At 52.6% G+C, this 20,667-nt stretch overlaps 6 protein-coding genes across 6 annotated transcripts; 3 read left to right on the forward strand and 3 right to left on the reverse strand.

Annotated features, from left to right (window-relative positions):
- Positions 1 to 526: 526 nt before the first annotated feature.
- Positions 527 to 1,126, forward strand: QC761_0003260 (uncharacterized protein; the record flags this gene model as incomplete). Its single annotated transcript, XM_062871784.1, has 2 exons — positions 527 to 708; positions 1,060 to 1,126. The coding sequence occupies 2 exons, from the start codon at positions 527 to 529 to the stop codon at positions 1,124 to 1,126; spliced, it is 249 nt and encodes an 82-aa protein (XP_062736639.1).
- A 71-nt stretch (positions 1,127 to 1,197) lies between these two features.
- APT1 (adenine phosphoribosyltransferase) lies at positions 1,198 to 2,645 on the forward strand (the record flags this gene model as incomplete). The annotated part of the gene is made up of 2 exons (XM_062873585.1): positions 1,198 to 1,726; positions 1,967 to 2,645. 2 exons carry the CDS (start codon positions 1,198 to 1,200, stop codon positions 2,113 to 2,115), a joined length of 678 nt encoding a protein of 225 aa, XP_062736640.1. The 3' UTR covers positions 2,116 to 2,645.
- Positions 2,646 to 2,727: 82 nt separating this feature from the next.
- Positions 2,728 to 7,093, reverse strand: QC761_103410 (uncharacterized protein). The gene is made up of 2 exons (XM_062873586.1): positions 6,297 to 7,093; positions 2,728 to 6,225 (listed from the first exon to the last, which is right to left on the reverse strand). Exons 1-2 carry the CDS (start codon positions 6,612 to 6,614, stop codon positions 3,106 to 3,108), a joined length of 3,438 nt encoding a protein of 1,145 aa, XP_062736641.1. The 5' UTR covers positions 6,615 to 7,093; the 3' UTR covers positions 2,728 to 3,105.
- Positions 7,094 to 7,370: 277 nt separating this feature from the next.
- QC761_103417 (uncharacterized protein) lies at positions 7,371 to 8,225 on the forward strand (the record flags this gene model as incomplete). Its single annotated transcript, XM_062873587.1, has 2 exons — positions 7,371 to 7,419; positions 7,644 to 8,225. 2 exons carry the CDS (start codon positions 7,371 to 7,373, stop codon positions 7,988 to 7,990), a joined length of 396 nt encoding a protein of 131 aa, XP_062736642.1. The 3' UTR covers positions 7,991 to 8,225.
- A 4,575-nt stretch (positions 8,226 to 12,800) lies between these two features.
- On the reverse strand, positions 12,801 to 15,103 carry QC761_103420 (uncharacterized protein; the record flags this gene model as incomplete). Its single annotated transcript, XM_062873588.1, has 3 exons — positions 12,801 to 13,884; positions 13,946 to 14,920; positions 14,975 to 15,103. The coding sequence occupies 3 exons, from the start codon at positions 15,101 to 15,103 to the stop codon at positions 13,285 to 13,287; spliced, it is 1,704 nt and encodes a 567-aa protein (XP_062736643.1). The 3' UTR covers positions 12,801 to 13,284.
- Positions 15,104 to 15,964: 861 nt separating this feature from the next.
- On the reverse strand, positions 15,965 to 16,823 carry QC761_0003310 (uncharacterized protein; the record flags this gene model as incomplete). Its single annotated transcript, XM_062871785.1, has 3 exons — positions 15,965 to 16,238; positions 16,312 to 16,494; positions 16,591 to 16,823. The coding sequence occupies 3 exons, from the start codon at positions 16,821 to 16,823 to the stop codon at positions 15,965 to 15,967; spliced, it is 690 nt and encodes a 229-aa protein (XP_062736644.1).
- Positions 16,824 to 20,667: the final 3,844 nt, after the last annotated feature.

Consider the following 20,667-nt stretch of genomic DNA (forward strand, 5'->3'; position numbering starts at 1 on the left):
TATCGCTCATGGAGGCTCGACAGGGGGAGGGATATTGACATCCGGGTGAGATGGAGGTCGTCCGCGCCTCTCTTGCTTGTGATACTGCTTGCTGAGTTGGCCCTTCTTTCCGAGCGGTGGCAAGATGAGTTTTCCCTCATCCGATAAGCTCCGAGCAGCGGATGTTTGATATATCGAGCCACGCCCGAGAGTAATCCGGGGAACTCTCCACAGAGCGATAAGCCACCTCAGAGCTCACAAGGAAATGTGATGGGTCAAAACGCCATAATATCCGGGCCTGTCGAGCTGGCAACCTGGAAGTGCAGAATGCAGACCGACCGCCTGTTGACGGCCAGAGAACACAGGCAGCCGTGACGCAGGCATCCCCAGCACCAGGAATCGGATGAGACATCTGGGGGGGGAGAGAAAGTTGAGTTGACGGGTGCTGTGCGCACAAGCTGTGCTGCAGCTGGTTTCCCTTGCAGCATGGATGGAAGCAGCGAAGTTTTTTCTGTAGGCTGCCCTGGTTTTAGTCGAGCGCCAAGACATGGCTTTTGGCGGGGTTGTACCCTCTAGCTCCAACTTTCACACCCCACCTTTTCTCAGCCGAGGGTCAGCGAGGCACCACAAGCCAGCGAGGGGCAGCATTTCGAGGCTTGCCATTTGCTATCACCTATGCACATTCTGCTTCCTTAAGACGCGGCCATCTGAGATAAGACATTGTGAGAGGTAAAGTGAGGTTGTAATATGCCAGGTCCCAACCATCCCAAAGAGGCAGTCGACACCATCAGGATGAGCCAGAACACGGAGCGAAACGCGAGGGCAGCCTAACCATGAGGAGACACCTCTAACACAGACCGGGATACCTCTCATCATGGTGTGTGATGCACAGCGATGCGCCTGCGTCTCTCATCCTGTTCACCGACTCCACCAGCGGCATGGAATTTGACTCCTTCCCGCTTGGGGTGGTCCTAATTTTCTTTTTGTCTCGCCTTTTTTTTTGCGGTCGACCAGTGAGTGTGGTTTTACAACGCTGACACCCCCAAGCCCAAGCCTCCTTCTCCTGCAACCACACACGAGCTTACTACAACCGTCCATTCTTCGTACGCTCCGGCCGCAGCAGGATACGTACCTCGCCTGGCTCTAGGACCTTGGAGTCAAGAAGCACTTCCTCGCCTTACTTTCCGCCCTCCCCTTCTTCCTCTTTTCTTCTTCACCATGAGTGCCCCCGCCGACTCTGCCCAACCTCTGGCGTCGACCAGCAACGATCAGGTTCCCACCTCTGCTGATATCACCACCAGCGATGCCTCGAGAGGACAGTCCGCCTCCGCCTCCGCCAGTGCCTCCGAACTCGCCCGTACAAAGATAACTCTCCAGGGCGCCCTCAAGTCGTTCCAGGACTTTCCCATTCCCGGTATCAACTTCATCGATATCCTCCCCTTGTTCCAGGACCCCGCCATCCACAACGCCCTGCTCCGCGCCCTCGAGCTCCAGGTGCTTGAGTTTGTTGGCAGCTTGAAGCCCGATGTGGTTGTGGGGTTGGATGCGCGGGGTTTCCTCTTCGGCCCTTCGCTCGCCCTGAAGCTCGACGCGAGCTTCGTGCCCGTCCGCAAAAAGGGCAAGATGCCCGGCCCCTGCGTGACGGCTGCCTATGAGAAGGAGTACGGCACCGACTTTTTCCAGATGCAAGAGGGTGCTATCAAGCCGGGCCAGAAGGTCCTGGTCGTGGATGACATTATTGCTACCGGTACGTTTTTTCTGAACTGAACTAAGTGGAATATTGCGCCATTGCGGCGGCCATTCACCACCCCTGGAACCTCCCCGCCAATGGGTTTCCCAAATTTTTTAGCACCGCCCCCTGCTTTCGAAAAACACCGGCCGCCGTTGCGGTCATACGTTGGGAAACCGCTCAAAAGCTTGGTTCTTCCGAGCTTCCTAAAAAGCCACAAATGAAACGAGCCTAGACTAACACAATCTTCACTCACAGGTGGATCTGCCGCGGCCGCTGGCACCTTGGTGAAGCAGCTCGGAGGTGAGCTGGTCGGCTATCTCTTCATTCTCGAGATTGCCTTCCTCAAGGGCCGTGAGAAGCTCGGTGGCGTTCCTACCATTACTCTCCTCGAGACGGATGAGTAAAATAGCTCGGCCGACATCGGTGCTTACACACTGACAACACACACATAACAACACAATTCGGCGGGCTCTTATCCGACATATCCATATTCGACGGTTTCCGGGCTTTTTTATTTTTCAACATGAAACAGTTCAAATACCCCTACATTTGTTTTTTCTTACACGGGATGATTATTCGTCAATGATGGGTGTGTGCGCGTGTGGATTTTTCTTGGCCGATAGACTACTACTCCTACTGAGATCTTCAGGCAAACGGCATGGGAGCTTTACTGGATGGGCGTTGTGGTTTGTTCAAAAATCCGGAGTGGTGATTTGTGATGTGGTTGTGGGCAAGGACATCATCACTATCAGGGAAAGTAATCAAGTAGACTTTGGGGCTTGCTGATTGTTTCTCTTGTTGTACTACCACTACCTACACTCTCGCCACGTTGCCTCGGTTGTGGGCGACGGGCAAAAATGAATAAAAAAAAATAACATAAGAATCGCTCTTTCATAGGTTCATATGAGATATGGGACCATAATATATCTTCCCGTACTGCAATCAAGTAAGTGTGTGCTGCATCTCGCTCAAATCAATCAATATCACATCACATGCATCGATCATCAGAGGGCAAGTTCGTACATACACCTAAACATCAAGGTTCTCAGTCCTACCCTCGAGATGTAACAGCCAGTCTAGATTGATTGACTGCACAAAAAGTGGATAAATCCAATGTCGACTATGGCAACGGCCCAGCATAAAGTGCAGAGGCAGCATGCAGCGGCCTCTAAAGATGGGATGAAAAAACATACTACTTGTATACATCCAACGCTAAATGCAAAAAATAAACACTTCTAACCACCATCATCTAACCTGACATCAACCCAAACACAATTACCACTCACCAAATGAATCCATATATACAAAACTCCATACCTTAAAAATTCACACCACCCACTCCCACCCATCAATCATATCTCCCTAGCCCTAACCCCCCACCTACACCTAAACTCCTAATCAACCTCCTCATTATCCCCCTCATCAACAATCACATTCCTGACCCTGAACCCCGAGCTCTCCACAAACCACCTCCTCGCCAACCCCATCCTCTTCGCAGCCCCAAGCTGCTCATACCCAACATCCCCCCCACCAACCATCACCATCGGAATCGGATGCCTCCTCGCAAACCCAGCAGGCGTCACCTGGACCTCATCCAGCAACGGCCTGATCAACCCCGCTTGCTCCCTCAGATGAGCCGCCGACGACGACTCGGCCCCGTCATCATCCGACACAACCACCACCAGCTGCAGTGACCTGAACGAGGGCGAAAATGCGGGAATGTTGGCCAGCTTGGTCGAAAAGTTGCACCCACCCCTGCGGATGACGATGACCTGGTGGTCTCGCGGGGCAGAGTCGGGGAGGACGGCGTCACAGGCAGTGCCGGCCGCATAAATCGTCGACCAGGGGAAGTGCTCTATCGGGACGGGTCCAAACTCGGGGATGCGAGGCGCGCGGGGTGGGATGATGTGCGCTGGTAGAGGGGCGGCGCCCAGCCCTGTGGGGGTGACTGCTGTTCGGTTTATCACCAGGTTGTAGGGCAGGGCCTTTTTGGGGGTGGACGACCTAAGCCCTGGGATGGAGGTGGCGTCTGGGAGCTGGAGGTCCAATGAGGCAGCAATTTGGTTGAAGAGTGCTTTGACCATGGAGCCAAAAGCGGGAACAGAGACTCGGGGAGAGGCAACGGGGGGAAGCTCGGCCTTGGCGAGAAGGTCATGTAAAAGGTCTGCGTCGAGCTCTTCGAGGTCTTCTTCTTCATGGGTGTCTTCTGTTTGAGACAGTGGTTGTTGGCCAGCTTTGCTCCCATCGTCACTAGCCGCGGGCTCATCATCAAGCAGGTTGATTTGATGTAACTGTTGGAGTTTGGCGAGAACGGGGTCCTTGATCAGCGAGAATCTTGGATCTTGGATCTCGCCCAGTATGGCCCGGTCAAAGATGATGGATTCGTCCTTGCCCAGCAAAACGCCATTAACTTTGCTGACCCGCCACTCACGCTCACCAGTACCACTATCCTCCAGACGCATTGACATCTTGAGTCCCGATAGGCTGGATACACGGATACGATCCGCACTTAATCTTTCCAGATTCTGACTGCCCAGTAGAAAGTTGAAGGAGCTGCCTCCAACAGCCTGCTGCGCGTTCGAGGCGAATTCCAGGGTCACCTCCTCTGGCTGGTACAGTTTGGCGCAGGTGCCATTGTCAGGCATAAGCTCTGCAGGGAGTGTCCACGGATAAAGCGTGTAGTTTGAGCGAGCCATGTGTTGACCAGACATTTGCCCTGCATCGATAGCGTAGGCGGAAGTCGGGGAAAGCTGGTGAAGATCCAACAAGCGCGCGGCGTGGTAAATGTCATCTCTTGCTGCAACGACCGACCCTGATAATGGCGTGGTTTGGGGCCGTGGCGGGCATGTGTTTGTGTACTCCTCGTTAGGATAGACAGTCAAGTATTTGCGAGGTGACCGTCGTCGGCGAGGCCCATCTTTTGGCGGAGCCTTGGGAATAATGAGTGGGTGTCCCTCGGTTGTGAAAACATAAGGGGCATCCAAAGAGTTTAGCGGGTGTTCGTCGTCAAAGAGCAAGTACATGTATTTGGCGGTCTCTCCGAGGAAAAAGCTTTCCATGCGGTCGCTCTTTTCGCCGTCCAAAACGTTTTGCAGGCCTGCCCAGCCGCAAGGGGTCCAGCAACGTCTCGTGATATCCCGCAACACCATCTCACCAACGTACAGATACCAGGGGTCTTTGGTGGCGCGATATATGTGGTACGTCGACTCGATGAACTCTGGCCGCAGTGGCCACCAGCCGAGTCCACCCTCAACTGTCTTGTCACGAAGTGAGTACCGCTCAGGAAGCGCAGCATACCTCGTCCATATGGCGGTGTATAAGAGGTTTGTCTCAATGGCTTCCTCAACCTCACCAGCGAGGACAAGGAGCCCCGAGTAATACGCGCCCAGGCTGTCAACCCAATTGGATACTAAAGATCCTGTCCAAAGATTAACGTTGTCATAGTGGGGGTGGTCTTTTTCATTGTAAAGATGGCGCTTGATGGCTGCGTGTGCAAGATGCCATGCTTCCAGAAACGAATCGGCCGAGTTTTCGGCATCGTTCAGGGGAGGGAAAAGAGCGTTGGGATCCAACCAGTTGTCACTGTCGATGCCGCCCCTGTGTTTGCGTGCAGGAGCCGTCCGGTTAGGGGGCTCATGTCCAGAGAGTAGAATATGTGACTTCAAAGCATACTCGAAAAAGCTGTCAGCGCCCGCACCAATGACGGCATAAGCTCCGATCCAGTGGCCTTGCTCGGCATCCACACCAGCCCCTATAAGTCCTATCTGGCTTTTTCTGTACCAGACAGCCCAGAAGGCACGTTTTGCAAGTTGCTCGAATCGCGGGTCGCCGGTCAGACGACTCAGAACTGTAAACTCGAGCACCAGTGACCCCGCGCCAGCGCTACACGTTTCCGTTATCTCCAGTGGGCCTTCTGGTGGGTTCATGGGTGCATTCTCATGCATGGGTGAGTTGGTATAAAAGGGGATGCCATGGCGGAGGTTGACACGCGGGTACGGCATGCCCGTCTTGGTGTAAAAGGCCGGCAAGAGCCTCTGTCCCAGATCCAGTGCTAATCTCAAAATTTGCCCATCGTACTTGAACCCGTTGGGCCAAACGATTGGTTGCGAATATAAGGGGTCATCCGTCTCGATATGGCGAGGTTTGTATCCGGTTATCGGCAGCGCGCCCACGGCAAACAAATGGGCACTGAGAAGCCCACCAAGGCCTCGAATCACCGTCTCAAAGACTTGGACCTTGCTGTCGACATCGAAGCCACGACCACGCTGGCCTACTCCTGAAGGTCCAGGGCTTCCATCTCCGTACTGTTCGACCAAGGCGGCTACCCCATGCTGGAAATCTGCAAGGGCTTTCGGCCCAGTGCCTCGTTCATCTGGTGGCGCAGAAGCCAGGATAGCCAAGGTTGAGAGGCTGTCTATTAGTGTGAGTGAGTAGTTGCCCAGCACGTCATTGAGCTCGACATTTCGTGGGTTTTTCGCATCGCGGGTCAGTGGGACACATGATACTGGACGGAGCTTGGGTGGTTAGATGTTAGCTATGATAAAGTTACAACGTAATCAATGGTAGTGCAAATATGCATGCATACCTCGTCCTCGGGGAAGGCAATATCCATATAATTATCAAAGCCATGGTAAAACATGTCAACGGTCTCCTGGCGTAACTCTTTTATCCTGTCCGTTGACATGGCCGCAACCCCGACGTGGCCAGGGGCCAGCATCACCGCCACAAGACACCATAGTAGCATATTCCACCCTATCCATTGTATTGGGCGGGAAATCGGCCGTGTGAATGTCATGGTACTCTCGGGGGGCATCTGGGCGCGGGCAGATGCGTCAATGGGAATTCGGGTTGCGTCGGATCGGGAGCCGCCATCGCTAAGCAAATGGCGATGGTCGTGGTCCATGCCGAAAGGGCATCATACAAAGTAAAGCCCGGGCGACCACATGGGGTTACTGTCCAAGTGTCGTGTCGTTGCGATCGTGCCGTCACCAATAATGCCACCTGGACAGCTTTCAAGGTTCGCGATTTCCAGCTGTTAGAGGCTTGGCGGCAGCCATTGCTGCTGTGGTGTCAAGGAAGGCGTTGCTGTCCTTCTGGAAGGACCCGCTTTTCCTGGCTCTCGAGACTTGGCAATTCACTGATGAGATGGATTACGTAAACCAGGCCATCAAGGTGCCCGTGTGCGTGACAACGAGCGCCCACAGAGCAAATCCACAATCGAAGCTCTCATGGGACTTTGGATGAGTTGACACTGCTAAGGCTCTCGTGGTTATAGTTTCAACATAACTTTGACCGAAATGTCAAGATTGTCAATCTACCAAGCCGCCAGCCACATCACCATGAAGAAGCGAGGTTCGGCTGTGTCGTACAAACGCAACACTGGGAACGAGCCAGCTATATGAGATAGATCGAAAGGCTCTCTTAAATGAGGGCTACTATCGAGTCTCTATGGACAAGAAAATCTAGGTGGTTACTCTAATAGTCGGGACTAATCCGTCGTTGTACACAGTGCACCCTCTTGGAGTCCGCGGCCGTTGGTCGACGGTTTACCCAGTGGAAAGAACAGCCGCCAGCCCTCTCAAGTATTCCAAGTCTCAGTGACTTGTGACAACTTTTGTTACTTTGCTGCAGCTCGTTTCTTTGCCTTCTACCAAGCTGTATGCACACACCCACACACCTATCCCAACCACATCAGCCGCCGATCTCCAGTTCGTTATCTTCACCTTCTTTGTGTTTACGTTCCCCAACTGACGAAGTTATGTGTGGGATGACTCTGTTCTGTCAAAGTGGCAAACGGGTAAGGATACCTCACCACCCCGTGGACCTGACCTGCGACAGGCAAGCCGCTGTCACGAACAGTGATCGTTGCTTTCAAAGCTCTCACCAGTCCTCGCCCCCAACTGCTGAAAACATGGTGACCAATCCTCGGCAGAACTCAAGCTACAAGCCGCCGAGGTATCACCTGCACCTGGTATGGACTTGCGTGAATTGTTCAAGGCAGCCAGCAGCGTGGCTTGTTCCAGCAACCAGAGTGGCGGATCCGGAAGAGCACAAAGTCCAGTCCAGGCCTATCACACCACGCTACCCCGACGGATGATCTCGAGCCGTCCACGCCCATGCATATCAGTTCAGGTTCAACTTTTCGCGGATGAATCCGTTTGTCCGTCGTTCGGCGGCCGTGTGAGATGTCCCGCTTTCTCCTTAGTAATTTGTGCCATGTGCACATTGTACAGACGAGAAGGATTCACTGAGGTCAATGCTCTAATATTGGTAGATTGAGCTGTGTGAAAATACCCGAGCTACCCGACGTCCGGCTGTCTCGTCTCGATTCAGTATTGTCGGCATGCGGCACAGTGGCTTGTGGGTGGTCGAAAGGAGCTATCTCAGTTAACTCCGAGTACCTACCTACGATTGGAAGAGGGTGATTGCACAGATAGATGAGGAGCGGTACGGGCTCCACGATCAGCAATTCAGAAAGTGGTTCAGGTGCGTAATAATTTCGGAAATGGGCTCGTTTTTTTTAGGTTTTTTTTTTTTTTTTTTTGGGGGTGTGCTCGGTAGTTGCCGTTATCTCAGGCTGGTCAGAGTCCTTCGCCCCATTGCACTCAAGACCGCATGAGTGGTTATGTAATCCTCGAGATAGCTATTGTCGATGGGGTTCGCCCGGGTGTTATTGGTTGTGGAACAGGAGCGTTCAATGTGTGAGAAACTCGAACTGTCTCTGCGTTTGAACTCTATACATGTGCACCCAAACGGAGAGGGTTATGCAGACAGGTATCACTGCGGATACTGAATCAGTATCCTATTCAGAACTGGCATCTAATTGCCCATCACCTGCGTGCAGTTGTCTGTTTGAAACAAGTATGAATTCGCTGGTAGGTGCGCAAACTCTCAAGTTGGCAAGAGTAGCCGGTAAGTTACTCGTCAGGCATTAGCAAAAGAAAGTTTGACTCCAACTTGCTTTACGTCGAAGAAACGGAAGTCTTGACCAGTTGCTGTTATCTACCTATGTTTAAGAAATATACGGCAAGGGCCAACAAGAGCAAGCATCTCCTGTCGAGGTGGAGCAGGAAGAGACAGAAGGAATCAGATGAGAGTGATCAGAGGCGGCAAGTGTAATTCCTGTCCGCCGTTAGACTTTTAAAGGCTTACTCTCCTTTTTACCTCGCGCTGCCTGTATCTGCCGTGGGTCGAGGCACGTGTCCGCGAGGCTCCATGGCGGCAGTTGGGCTCCTGTCTTCACAGTAGGTACTCCGTTCTCGCCTTCCCAGCAGCGCAGACGGGGTTCATCAGCCCGCTCTTTCCCTTGGACTGGGCTCCCAACTGAACCTGAAATCAACCACGGGCAGGTAGCGAAAAGAGGCTCCACTTTCCCAGAGGTATAAACCCCCCTTCGGGAAGAGATTGTTTGAAACATCACCAGCTTTATTTCCCGGCATGTAGGATTCGAGGCGTGAGGTTCGTTGTCGAGGTTCGTACTTGCATGATATCGACATGCAGTCCATATGCAAAGGACTGGAAATATCAACACACTGGTCTGGTATACTTGACCCGCTCATCGACAGTAGAAACCCAATGGAGTTTGCCTCCCATGATGAATCGTCATGCTCCCTTTTCTCTATCTCTGTCCCGTTACAGGCTGTACGATAACTGATCTCCTACACTGTGTATCGTTCAATTCATTTCATATCTAAGCGTTAGTTTGTCCAACCAACTCCAAATGTTCTTTTGGTTACAGATCACAACTGACAGAAACCCCCACCAACACATCTCACGGCGCTTGTTTCACATCGGACTTGTTGCTCGCACTCTTGCATTCCCGCTCTCCACCCGCAACGGCAACCCGCATCTCGGATTCCATTCCACACTGTTGGGATGACTTTTTGGCTGTTGGTGGCTTACTGCTTTCTCGCTGTGTTTGCGACATGGTCCGATCCCCCAGCTTTTTCCGCACTTTTTGTGTAACGCACATCTCACAACAAGCTTTCTTTGTTCCCGCAAACCCGTCCGTTGGAATGACGGGAGGGGTTTTGTTGGCTGCTGTCTCATGAACTGAGACTTGTTGGTGTTTTTTTTCGGTATTTTACCAACAGAAAGAACAAACACACCTCACACACCCATAGCTTCGGTGTGGGGTGCAGACGGAGGTGGTCATGGGACCCGACACGTGATGTCCTTCATCTTCATCACTTCACCTCCGAGATCGTTGTCAAAGCTGACACCGATTTCGGGGTTCGGAACCACAATGATACCGGATGATTCGTCAATTCGCGATCTCCAATGCCTTGCTCAGGAAGCATCCATATCCGAAGAAAGAGATGCACATGTGGCTCTCGGATCTCTGTCTTGTTTCCGACCATGTTTCCGAGTTGAAAGATTCGAGAACTTGGTGAGCAGGCAGGCCGCACATGGCGCCGTATCCGTCATGAAATCCACATCGTCCTGTTTTTTTCGTTTCATGGTCTTGTCAACCAGCATCTTTCTCAACGCCTTTCGGCAAAAGTCTTCAGAGACTGTGTGATATGTTGTTACAGCCTCTCTACTCTCCAACGTGTGCCTCGCAAGATCCCAGACAAAAGGATCGCCCGCCTAGCCTTCGGTCCTTCTCTGCGGCGCAAAACTCCCTTGGGGCTGTGAACTTTGCTCCTCCCAAGAAAAAAAATAGGCGATACCGAAACGCCTGACTGTGTGTCTCTCTCACACACACAGTTGCATCTGCTTCGCCAAAGGAAATGGCTGGGCCTCATCGAGATCGATGCAAGATGCTGGCAACAACATTGATGATAACGACAGCAACAACAAAAACCCTGATAACTTTCGGTCCCATTCCCCGCCCATCTCCCGGAAACAAAAACCAAAAATCACACTTCACATGCTTTTTAATAGAGCGACGAGCCTCTTTCCCTTTTCTGACCCTAGCACGACAGCTCTCCCCAAGGAAACTATCACCTCGTAAATCTCGTGTCGTAACCTGTATGCAACACAGTTCCCCCGATTCATGTTTCTAGTGCATGTCAGGGGGAGTTGTTTTAGCTCTTTAAGGTGAGGTCCGGGCTTCCTTCCCTTCCCCCCTCCCCCTCCTCGTTCCCACTTGGTGTGGGAAAGTCCGTAATCCGGACCGTAATCCGGATCCCGGGGTGTGACCTAGCCAAGGAACCCCCCGCGTTGAGCTTGAGGGGCGGACCCCGCCGACTCGGCGGTGATCCGCCCACCCGCCCGGCGCTAAAACACGCTGTCCACGGTGGGTAACGCCAGTGACGATAGCGTTAGCTTGGCGGCGAGGGGGTTGTATCAGTTTGAAATACGGCTTTTTAATACACTATAATACCAGGCCGTATTTTTTTTTTTTGGCAACGTTACAGGAACCACCACCAAAGAACCAGCCCCCAATCTCCCCCGCCCCGGTGATGGTGCACAGTACTTTTGTTTTCCTGGGTAGGTATGGTTTTATGCCCGGGGTTTGGGGTTGCTTTCTCGAGGAACAAGGGGGGAAAAGCCACAATACAGTTACAGTGTGTGATATCAAAGATCAAAGCCTTCCTCACCTCGTCCTCGAGTAGAAGGCCCGCTTGGCTCAAATCGGCCTGATGGATATTGCTCACCCCGTAGCAACGCGGTTTAACACGATGTTTTTTTGCTTGCCAATTTCCAAGAAAAGGGGGCTGTGTAAAAACAAAAAAAAAACCAACCAGAGCAGCAAGCAAGCAGGCCATTTCATCGACGACGCGCCACTAAAGGGCCGGCGCGCCAGAGACATTAGGACCTTGCAGCAACTGATTTCGTTGTCGTTGTCAATCAATTCTCCACTTGGCACGGCAGAGGGGGGAAATGCTTCGCGCTTCGCTGTTCGAAAGCGACCCCCAAGATTTTCCCCTTTTTCTACTTTTTTTTAAAAAAATTTTTTTATAACAAATCAAGTTTAGCTAGCCTTGGGTTCCTTTGCTTGACGTTCCGCTGGGGCTTACTTGCTTGCTGTTAAGCATCATCATGCATTTTACGGCAAAGGTTTGGTGTTGTTTTCTTGTCCCCGACGAATATCGGACATTAGAACAACAACCAATAGGAATGACGATATCTTTTCCTCTTCGACAAAGAAAGCTCACCGCCGTCCGCTGAGCAGCAAGTCTAGCCTAAGCACGTCACAGTGGCTTGCTGAGGGAGATACGGTTAGAAAAGTTCCCGTGGGGTTCCGCTCCCAGCTTGCAGAGAATCACGATGAGTTGCTCACGTGATAGATGACGGGTCGTCCCCCCAGACTGGTAGCGTAGCGTTTGTGACCGTTTGTGGACTTAGGGGCGCAACTTGTCGTTGACACTTGCTTAAAACCGGTAGCGTGGTATGTGAGGCTCTTGTGCTCTGCCCCACTAGCAAGGTCTGGTTTGGGCGATTTAGCCCCCGTCGGTTATCGGGGTGTGGGTTAAATAGAGAGTCTGAGACTTATACTGGATCACAACTGCTGGGTTTTGTCAGCGGCGAGAGAAAGAGAGAGAGATAGGGACAGAAAATGCAAGAGAAAGGGGATAATCATACTGAATACGCATCACTTGTTCGAGCGAGAATATCTATCTCCTCTCATTCGTTCGGTCGTATCGTGGAGATGATAAAGTTGGCAAAAAGGTGATGCATGTCTGCAGTTTAAGAGTAATGTCCCAAAATGGAAATTCTTGAGTGCAGCCCTACGGGGTTTGACACGGACATTGAGAGGTGGGTTTCTCAACTGAGAGCGGGGGAAAGCATCAGCAGTCTGTCACTCTCTCCGCCTCTCGAAATAATGTCTTCATTCAGAAGAATGTCGCTGATTGGTATTCCACAAGACATGTCAGATCCTTAAACAGTCTTGCGCCGGGTGTTCAGCCTGACTGCATTAAAACATCATCTCTGCCCATGCTGCACGACAAATCTGTAGCAGAAACTGGTGGTTGCACAGCCATCCCATGCTACCACGAACCCTCTCCACAGTGACACCTAGCCCCCTCTCGGATTGGCGCGACTCCGCACGCAAAACAGGCAGCCGCTCTCGGTGATTCTGCCCAGAACGAGAGTGGGAGCGAAAGGTGAAGCAAATGTACAGCAAGATACGAGAAGAATCAGAGATATTCAAGTTTTTTGTTCAATTTCTGTCAATTTGCGACAAAAGTTTCGGGAGATACAGCTCTGAGAGAGCCTTCTCATATATCCTAAAAAAAAAAAAAAAAAAAAAAAAAACAAATAGCCTGCCCGACCAATGGTATCTATACGTATCTGCGGTGCTTTGCCTCCCCCAAGTGTGAATCCATCCTATATTGGTGACGCCGTCCGAAACACCACGCCCCCCCACCACCACCGTTACCGAACCACACAAAAAATTGAAAGCTACTCTGAATTGGCTTTGTGTTTGAGCCCAGAACAAGACAAAGGTGAATATGTGAAAATGTTGAGGGTTGTGTACGCGCGAGCATTAGTTATTTCTCCACTCTTTTGCCGAACCCCATGGTGTGTGTGTAATGTAAAGCCGATCTGTGAAACGTGTAGATGAACGAATAAAAGTACAGAATATGTGCATTCTTGTGTGAAAAAAACAGGTATAGTGTGGTTTATTGGCCATATGTGGCTCTTGTCTGTATCATTTGTTCGCAGGCCTGTCGAGCGACACGCTCGCTTCGGTGATGACTCGGCTCGCGGGCTGCCGAGCGTTGCGATGCGGCGTCGTCCTCATAAGCAAGCTCCATAGATTCGGGGCTCATGCTGTCTTCGACTTTGGGGGTCTTGTTAAAGATTTGGTCGAGATAGTCGTTTTCTTGTTCCGAGCTAAATTGGGGGGCGGTGCTGGCGTCGTCGCTCATCATGTCGTAAGAGGCCTGTCGTGCCGCCGCCGCCGCTGCGACGTGGTGAGCATGACCCTGGAAGGCAGGGTGATGGAGACCGAGCCCGTTCGACCAGTCACCCATGACATGTGTGTTGTGATGGCTGTTTTGCGAAGTGGCCCTTCGGCGGGCTGCTTTGTTCTTGCGCCGTCTTGTACCAGTCTTCTCATCAACTGTGGGCTCCTCCATACCAAGCTTGACAAGCATGGCCTCGATGTGCTGTGGCTTCCAGTCCCAAACGCGACAGCCACCGCTTTCCTTCATGCGTGCAAGTATAAGTTGATATCTCTTTTCCTCGTAATATCGGTGGGCTTCCATAAGTCGCTCGATCTGGAAGCACTGGTTAGCAAAGGAAGACAGAGTCAAACATTACACATCAGACTGCGCTTACCTCTCTCTTCGGCCAGACACCATACTTGGCAACGGCACGCGAGACCTTCATCTGAAGAGCCGCCTTTTCCCAGTTGCCTTGGTGCTTCTCCGAGTACTTGGCCTTCATCTCTTCCCACATACCCTTCCCCTTCTCCGAGATGAACTCTTTCCGGAGCTGGAAGAGATACTTGTCATCATCGGGTGCATCGTCCCGCAGTGTGAGCTCGTCCTGATCAGCATCATCCAATTGACCATTCGCGCCTGATTCTGAACATATTTGAGGTGTTGACTTGGGTGTGCGAGCTGGTTTTCGTGCCGGTGACGGCTTCTTGCGCTGCTGGGGTCTTCTTCCGGGACTAAGAGCCGCATGGGACGGGTAGCCACCGAGTAATACAGAGGGATCACGTAAGTCTTCAATGCCTCCAATTCTGGGGGTCGTGTCTGGCCTAAAGTGGGATGGGTTTGGCTGAGCTAAGACGGGAGCGTGTCCGCTGTTGGAAGGCATGCGATGGTGCATGTGTGGCGGCTGTCCCAGATACGGTCCCGACGGCCCCACGTCAACATTGAAGGCGTGGTACTCCTGGAAAGGCTGGTGTATTATCTCCCCGTTGTTGGCCGAAACATTGTAGGATCCAAGATAGGGGTCGATTGGCGGTGGAACCTCAGATTTGGGAGAGGATGGGTGGTGGCTCATTGGGGGAGAGTGAGCCATGTACATATCAAAATGCCCTCCTTCGGTGGCCGCAGGATGGACTGTCAAGGGAGAGGATCCCTGGCTGCTGTTGTTGACGTCGTAACCGCTGTAGTACATCTTGGATGAGTTTGGGGGTGTTGGGACTTGTGGTCCAGGAATGGCCGACTGCGAATGGTAATTTCTCATCGGTGGCTTTGAGGTGGCTCTTTGCTGCAAAGGCGGACTGCCGGCTCCAGAAACTGGCGTGAGGAGTGTCGAGTCTGCAGCGGCTGGGTAGTTGAAAGAAGAGACTCCAGAGATCTGTTTTGTTGTGGTTAGCCTAGGGTGGATACCGTGAGATTGGCTGCCACATACAGCGCTGTAGGGGTCAAGGTCTGGTGACGAGTAAACAACAGAGGCAGGGCCGCTGGTGCAAGCAGTAGAACCGGGCAAGCTATCGTGATGGTGGTGCGCACTTGGCATGAGATACTGGGCGCTGGTCATGTCGAGTGTGATCTGGAGGCGTTTGAAAGACCTCCTGGGAGAACCGCTTGGAGTGCTGGAGCTGGAGCTGGAGTTGACGGCTTCTTCTGAGTCCGAGCCAAGTTTGTGGCAATCGAGAAAATCCTCAACAAGGGGTGATTCGACGGCTTCCGATCTGTCTTGTTCCATTATTTCAGCCTCAGGTTCAAGCAAAGATCCAAAGAAGATGGCGGGGTTGTGAAGGGCGTTCTCTCGAGATTGTAGTAATGTTACAATCACTGACACCGGGGCAAGCAGGAGGGATCTCACCTTATACGCTGGACTCAATGTCTTGGAGACAATTCTGAGTGCGGCCCAGGCGTGGGGCAGAGTGCGGCGTTGAAGAGAAGGGGGAAGTTTGAGACAGAGGAGCTGATCTGACAGGCAAGGAGGAGATGCCGGGAATCTATATTCAGAGAGAGGACGGGAAGATCGGAGCTTGCCAGTGGGGCCCAGGGGGTCAACGCCGGGGGTGTGTCTTCCCCAGTTCGAGAATGCTTTTGCTACACTAGGAAGCACCCCATGTGAATGATGAGGGCACTCTTTGAGCAGTGCCACACACCTCGCCGTGTTAGTACTTGCGCACTGCGTATGCGGGAGTGGCCCCAGGCAGGTACCCAGTTACAAGTACGCACCAAAGTGACAAGGCTTTCCCAAACATGGGGGCAGTTAACCGCCCGTCCACAGTTCGACATATACTGTGTCTTCACAAAAGCAGACACACGCAACAGCCCATACCAACTGGAATCAAAACCGAAACAGAAATCGACAAAGCCACTGCTGTTCGAACGGAGCGGTTAGTGAGAGCGGCCGGAAGACACACTGGCAGCTCTTAGACGAGGCTCATTCCCAGAGTTGGCCGCCATTGCTATGGCCCATCTCTCGTCTCGAAAGGCGTTCTTCCCAGGCCTGCGATCTTCCATGCAGCAGCCCAGGAACAAGCCCATCACGGAGGGGTGTATCGTAGCCAAGATCATCCTGATTGATGGCTAGACAGACGGCTTGCTCCGCAGGCTCAGACTGGCTCAAGAACGAGTAAACGTGGGGATGCGCCGCGGGGACCGAGAGAGGTAATCCATGGAGCTTGGAGCCCGACAGGGCAGACACGGAACGTTGTCTTGGATGCATCCAGCACGCAGGGAGGTCAATTCCAGGACAAATTATTAATGCAGAAACGGCAGAGAATGTACCTGTTAGCGTTTGCTTGATCGGGCAGAGAGCACCACTCCCAAAATTGAGCCCCGAGCTCAGGCGGCAATAGGGCTCTAGCTTTGGGGGACGAGACCTTGAACCCGAACAAGGGGGACGCGTTCTTGGCCAGGAGACCAGTCTCCCCCCGGGAGCTCCAATTGTGAAGGCGGCGGAGACAAGAGCTGCAGGGTGCTAATAAGGTGTCACCAAAGGTGGGGTGCACGACATGGGTGTTGAATTAACCCTCGAATACTGTATTTACTGTAACAGCATGTTACCGAGCAGCTGGAGTAGGTACCGTGACAACAACTACAATCACCACCGAGATGGTGTGTAGACCCCCTGGCTGGGAGAGGACGACAGAGAGCTTGAGCTTAATCCAGAGCCCTTGTTGCGCCACCAATGTGGGACACCCTATCCTAACAGCCGCCCTTCTTGCTGTTGGTGGCTCATAGACGCCAAAAGGAACCGTCCGCCCGCCTGGCATATGTTCATCGTGGATGCTTGCCATAACCGCGAGCTAGCAGCCAACTGCGTAGTTTAGGGCTGTCCCGGCGTCTATTTCGTGTGTGTGTATGATATCCGACAAAGTGATGGTGAGCTATCAGATGGTGTTGTCAGAAGTGCTGGACAAATGCCGAGTCCCAGTTGCGGTAAATACCGGTGATTGTGAGCATAGAGATCGACCGTTCAGCCGTCACAGGGTCGGGGACAAGAGGTGGGGAGTTTGGTAGAGGTGGTTGTACGAGACTAGACAGAATTACCCCGCAGAACTCTATGGTGTAGAACTTCGAGTCCGTGAAGGTGCCTTTCTGCTCACCGCTTGCACTCCATTTCATTTACCGGCCCACGGCGGCCAGAAACGGGACCGTGAGGATGATGTGTAGCCGCAAGGTGGTGAGAAAATGGCCTCTTGGAAGAACTGGCTGTGAAACCATGAAACGGCTGTGCCAGTCATACCCTGAGACTGTCGTACTGGGAGAGAGGCTGTGTCACCTCAACCACACCTTCAAGTCTGGCCCGACAATCGCTGCCGAGCTGCAGCAGTAGTAGAAGAGAAAATGGCATGCCATCGAGGTAAAAAAGCGGTCAGAGAGAGAGATGTGCTGAAGAGATGGCTCACAGGGTGACTGAATGGAAGCCACATGCAAGCGCCATCACTGATGGTGCAAGATGCTGCTTTGAAATTGGCCATCTTGTCTTGCGTGCGTCGATGCAATGGTGGATGCCGCGGAATTAGGCCGGCTTTAGGCTGGAGGGGAGAGTGGGGAATTATAGAGCCAATCATAGCAATACTTCTGAAGAAGGAAATCGATGACTATCGTGCATGGGCCATCGTATGTTTCCACAATGTTTCGTTCGCCTTTGGGCTCGCACCCCAATGCAACATCTTGGCCAATCTTTGTCCCCCAAAGGCTCAAGGGCCAGCTACGACAACAACCCTCCAAGCATCCAAGACACGACCAATGCTCAACACGAAAAGAACCTTACGTATTCCTCGACTATTCCAGAACCACCACTGCTGACTATGATTCTCTTTTAGTGTTCTCCAAGACGCTGTGTAGAAATCCGCCTTGTGCCTTTCACTACCTCGAGCCTTTGTCTCTTCTCACTCTTCTCCCTCACGGGCTCTAAAAACAGCCATGGCTTGTTTCGAACCCTTCGCCGAGCGTGGCACAGAGCCGGTCGGCCGGTCGGCCATCTGCGTCCTTCAGGGCAGTGAAAGATGCTGTGTGGCCCGGGCACCACAGCTTTGGCGGTTGGCGCTTGAGGTGCGGCAATCGTCAAGGGAACCAATCTCGTCGATTACCGGTCCGCCGGGTACACTAGCCCGCTTAAGCGCATCTGCCAACCTGAACCTCTTCACAACTGAGATGATGAACTCGAAGAATCCGCATGATAGCCGCCGGCCTGAGAACTATTGAGTTTGGGGCCCTCGGATCTATCTACTATCAGTGTGCGACTCGACCAGTTGAGATAAGGTTTCGAAAATCAGGAAAGATGATGAACTCTCGTCCATCGCGCTTAAGCAGAGCCGCCATTGGCTGCAGAGGCGACTTTATGCAGCCATCACCACCAACAGCCGCTGGTTAACGCGCCCACATTGTGGGAAAACGCGGGGAAAGGGCGAGGTTAGTATGGAAGGCATTGGATCCTTCAAGGGCTTCCCAGAGACTGAGATATACGAAATACGAAAAACGAGATACACTTGGTCCCGAGATGATGTTCCACGCCGAAACCCATCGGGGCCTTCAGCTTGACCATGTTGTCATGACATGGCATTGCGCTAATGCTGGGCGTTGTCCCGTCCCGCCACTAGCTCTGTCAGTTCGCCAATCAAGCCTTCCACTACAGGGTCCTCGACAGATAGACTTTCTACTTTTGGCTGTCACCCACCCCGGCAGATGCTCCATCACAGTCATGAAATGAAGCCATTATCTGACCCTGCTGGCAGTGCAATACAACTCAGCTTGTCTAGAACTTGACAGTCTCTTTCTCTTATCGAGAAACCCGTGACGCGTCCTTCTCACGGAAACCCAGTGCCTGTCCAGCTTCGAGAAAGCAACGGGTCCCGTTCGGGGCAAGCTTGGGCCGCAGAGTTGCAGTTGATGTAAGAACTCTGCAGGCAAGCGCCCTCGCAGCATTGCTGGGAGCGAATCTTTGCTCCCATTGGTCACCGACGGGCTGTCAACTGCAGCGGACCACACCACGAGTTCATTATGGAGGAGCAGACGACCGCACGCCTGTTCCAGGTTTCAGTCTCGGCCCTGAAATCCGAAGTTCCGGCCCCGGGCCTAAGGGACCGAGAACTCTCCGCCGTATCCCGCCATCAGCATTTTGCCCGGTTTTCGTCCCTGGCCATGCCACCGTGTGCTTGGCTTTCCCTTTCGTCAGCTGTGCTGCATGCTGGCCGCCGGGCACACTTGATGAAATGTAGGTGACGCAAAAATCACCAACAAACTTTGTCAAGTACCGTCCCGCCCCGTGTGAAGCCGCCTCCACGGACCCGGTGCTTTGGAACGATGCAATAAGGATCACAACAGCTTGCAACGGATGCGGCCATGTCACTCGGGGAGCGAGTCGTCTATCGTCTTCTTGCGCCCGGCTGTGGTCATAAATCGACCCCACGCACCTTGGCAGCAGGACTAGAAAACCCCCAATTGTTATCGGCCTAGGAAGGGACGGTGGAAGATGACATCCCCACTGGCTTCGCGTCGGCCCGTCTTTGGTGCTCTTGTCAGAATCGATGTATTAATGTGGCATGGGGCCCATGGACAAAGATTATCATCATGACCAAGTTGTTGATCCACACAACTGTTGGATAGGCCTATCGTGTCCAGTGCTTCGGACCCAGATGCAGACGGGGAAACCAAGGTTGACATCCGGCCTTCTCATGGACTGCGATTGAATACAGCTTGCCCATCGAGTTGATCTCCACACCGCCGCCCTTATCTGCTACCCCTCAGTTCGAATATTCGTCGCCTCGGGACACCACCATCCGTCAAGCACGGCAGTGTCACTGACGGTGGCTGTTCGATTTTACCAAGTTGAAGGATGACCCTGTTGCACAACATTGGCAATAGAGACCCAGCAGAAGCGAAGGCGCGTCACAGAGTGTTGTGGACGAAAGATGGCGAGCTCCTACCCGCAGTCGTGTAACGAAAGCTAGGTCCTCTTCGTCATAGATAGCGCTGCTCCGCGGTTCAAGATAAGCTTGTGCGACAAGGCTTGCTTGTGCAACTGTCATTCCACGTAACACACACACCCGGCTATCGAAAAGCCCTCAAGCCTTCTCGGGAGGATATTGAAGATCGGAATTGAGAAGATCAACCGCGTGTTGCGGTGACTCTAACATTTACAATTAGCCGGCCATGATTCAGTACATACACTGACCATGCAGCCAGTTGCTCACGTCCTATCAGCCACCGAGGCTGAGGCCAGCGACGGTTAGTACGAGTATCATGCAGCCCTGTCAAACCGGAGCCATAGAAAAGCTACAAATCTACAAAAAGTGGTCTTATTCACGCCGACTGATACCAGGCGGCAACCCAACATATTGAAGCGTCGTCGTCGCCACCCGTATGCTTGTTCAAGATGAGGTGGAGCTGAGTGGTATCGATATTTGAAATATGGCTATGGTTTTACGAAAACAGCAGTCCACATTGCCGAATCATTTGTCAGCCCCACCAACCTTCAGCGTCTGAGTCCTCTATTCCTATTGGCCAGCCCGTCCAAGAATCGAACTTCCTTCTACAGAAGAAGGTCCGTGATTGGTCGGTTTCTCTCAGACCAGCCCATGAACACCAAAGCTGGTTCACGTACTGGAACATGTGCGATTCTCGTCCGGCTGTGAT

Source organism: Podospora bellae-mahoneyi, assembly GCF_035222275.1.
Source record: "Podospora bellae-mahoneyi strain CBS 112042 chromosome 1 map unlocalized CBS112042p_1, whole genome shotgun sequence".
Classification (NCBI taxonomy): Eukaryota; Fungi; Ascomycota; class Sordariomycetes; order Sordariales; family Podosporaceae; genus Podospora; species Podospora bellae-mahoneyi.

Bases quoted from the DNA above. Each gene is read 5' to 3' on its own strand.
- QC761_103410 (XM_062873586.1), bottom strand. From the start codon at position 6,614: ATGGACCACGACCATCGCCATTTGCTTAGCGATGGCGGCTCCCGATCC. The intron at 6,226-6,296 runs GTATGCATGCAT...TAACCACCCAAG, and splicing joins TTGCCTTCCCCGAGGACGAG to CTCCGTCCAGTATCATGTGT.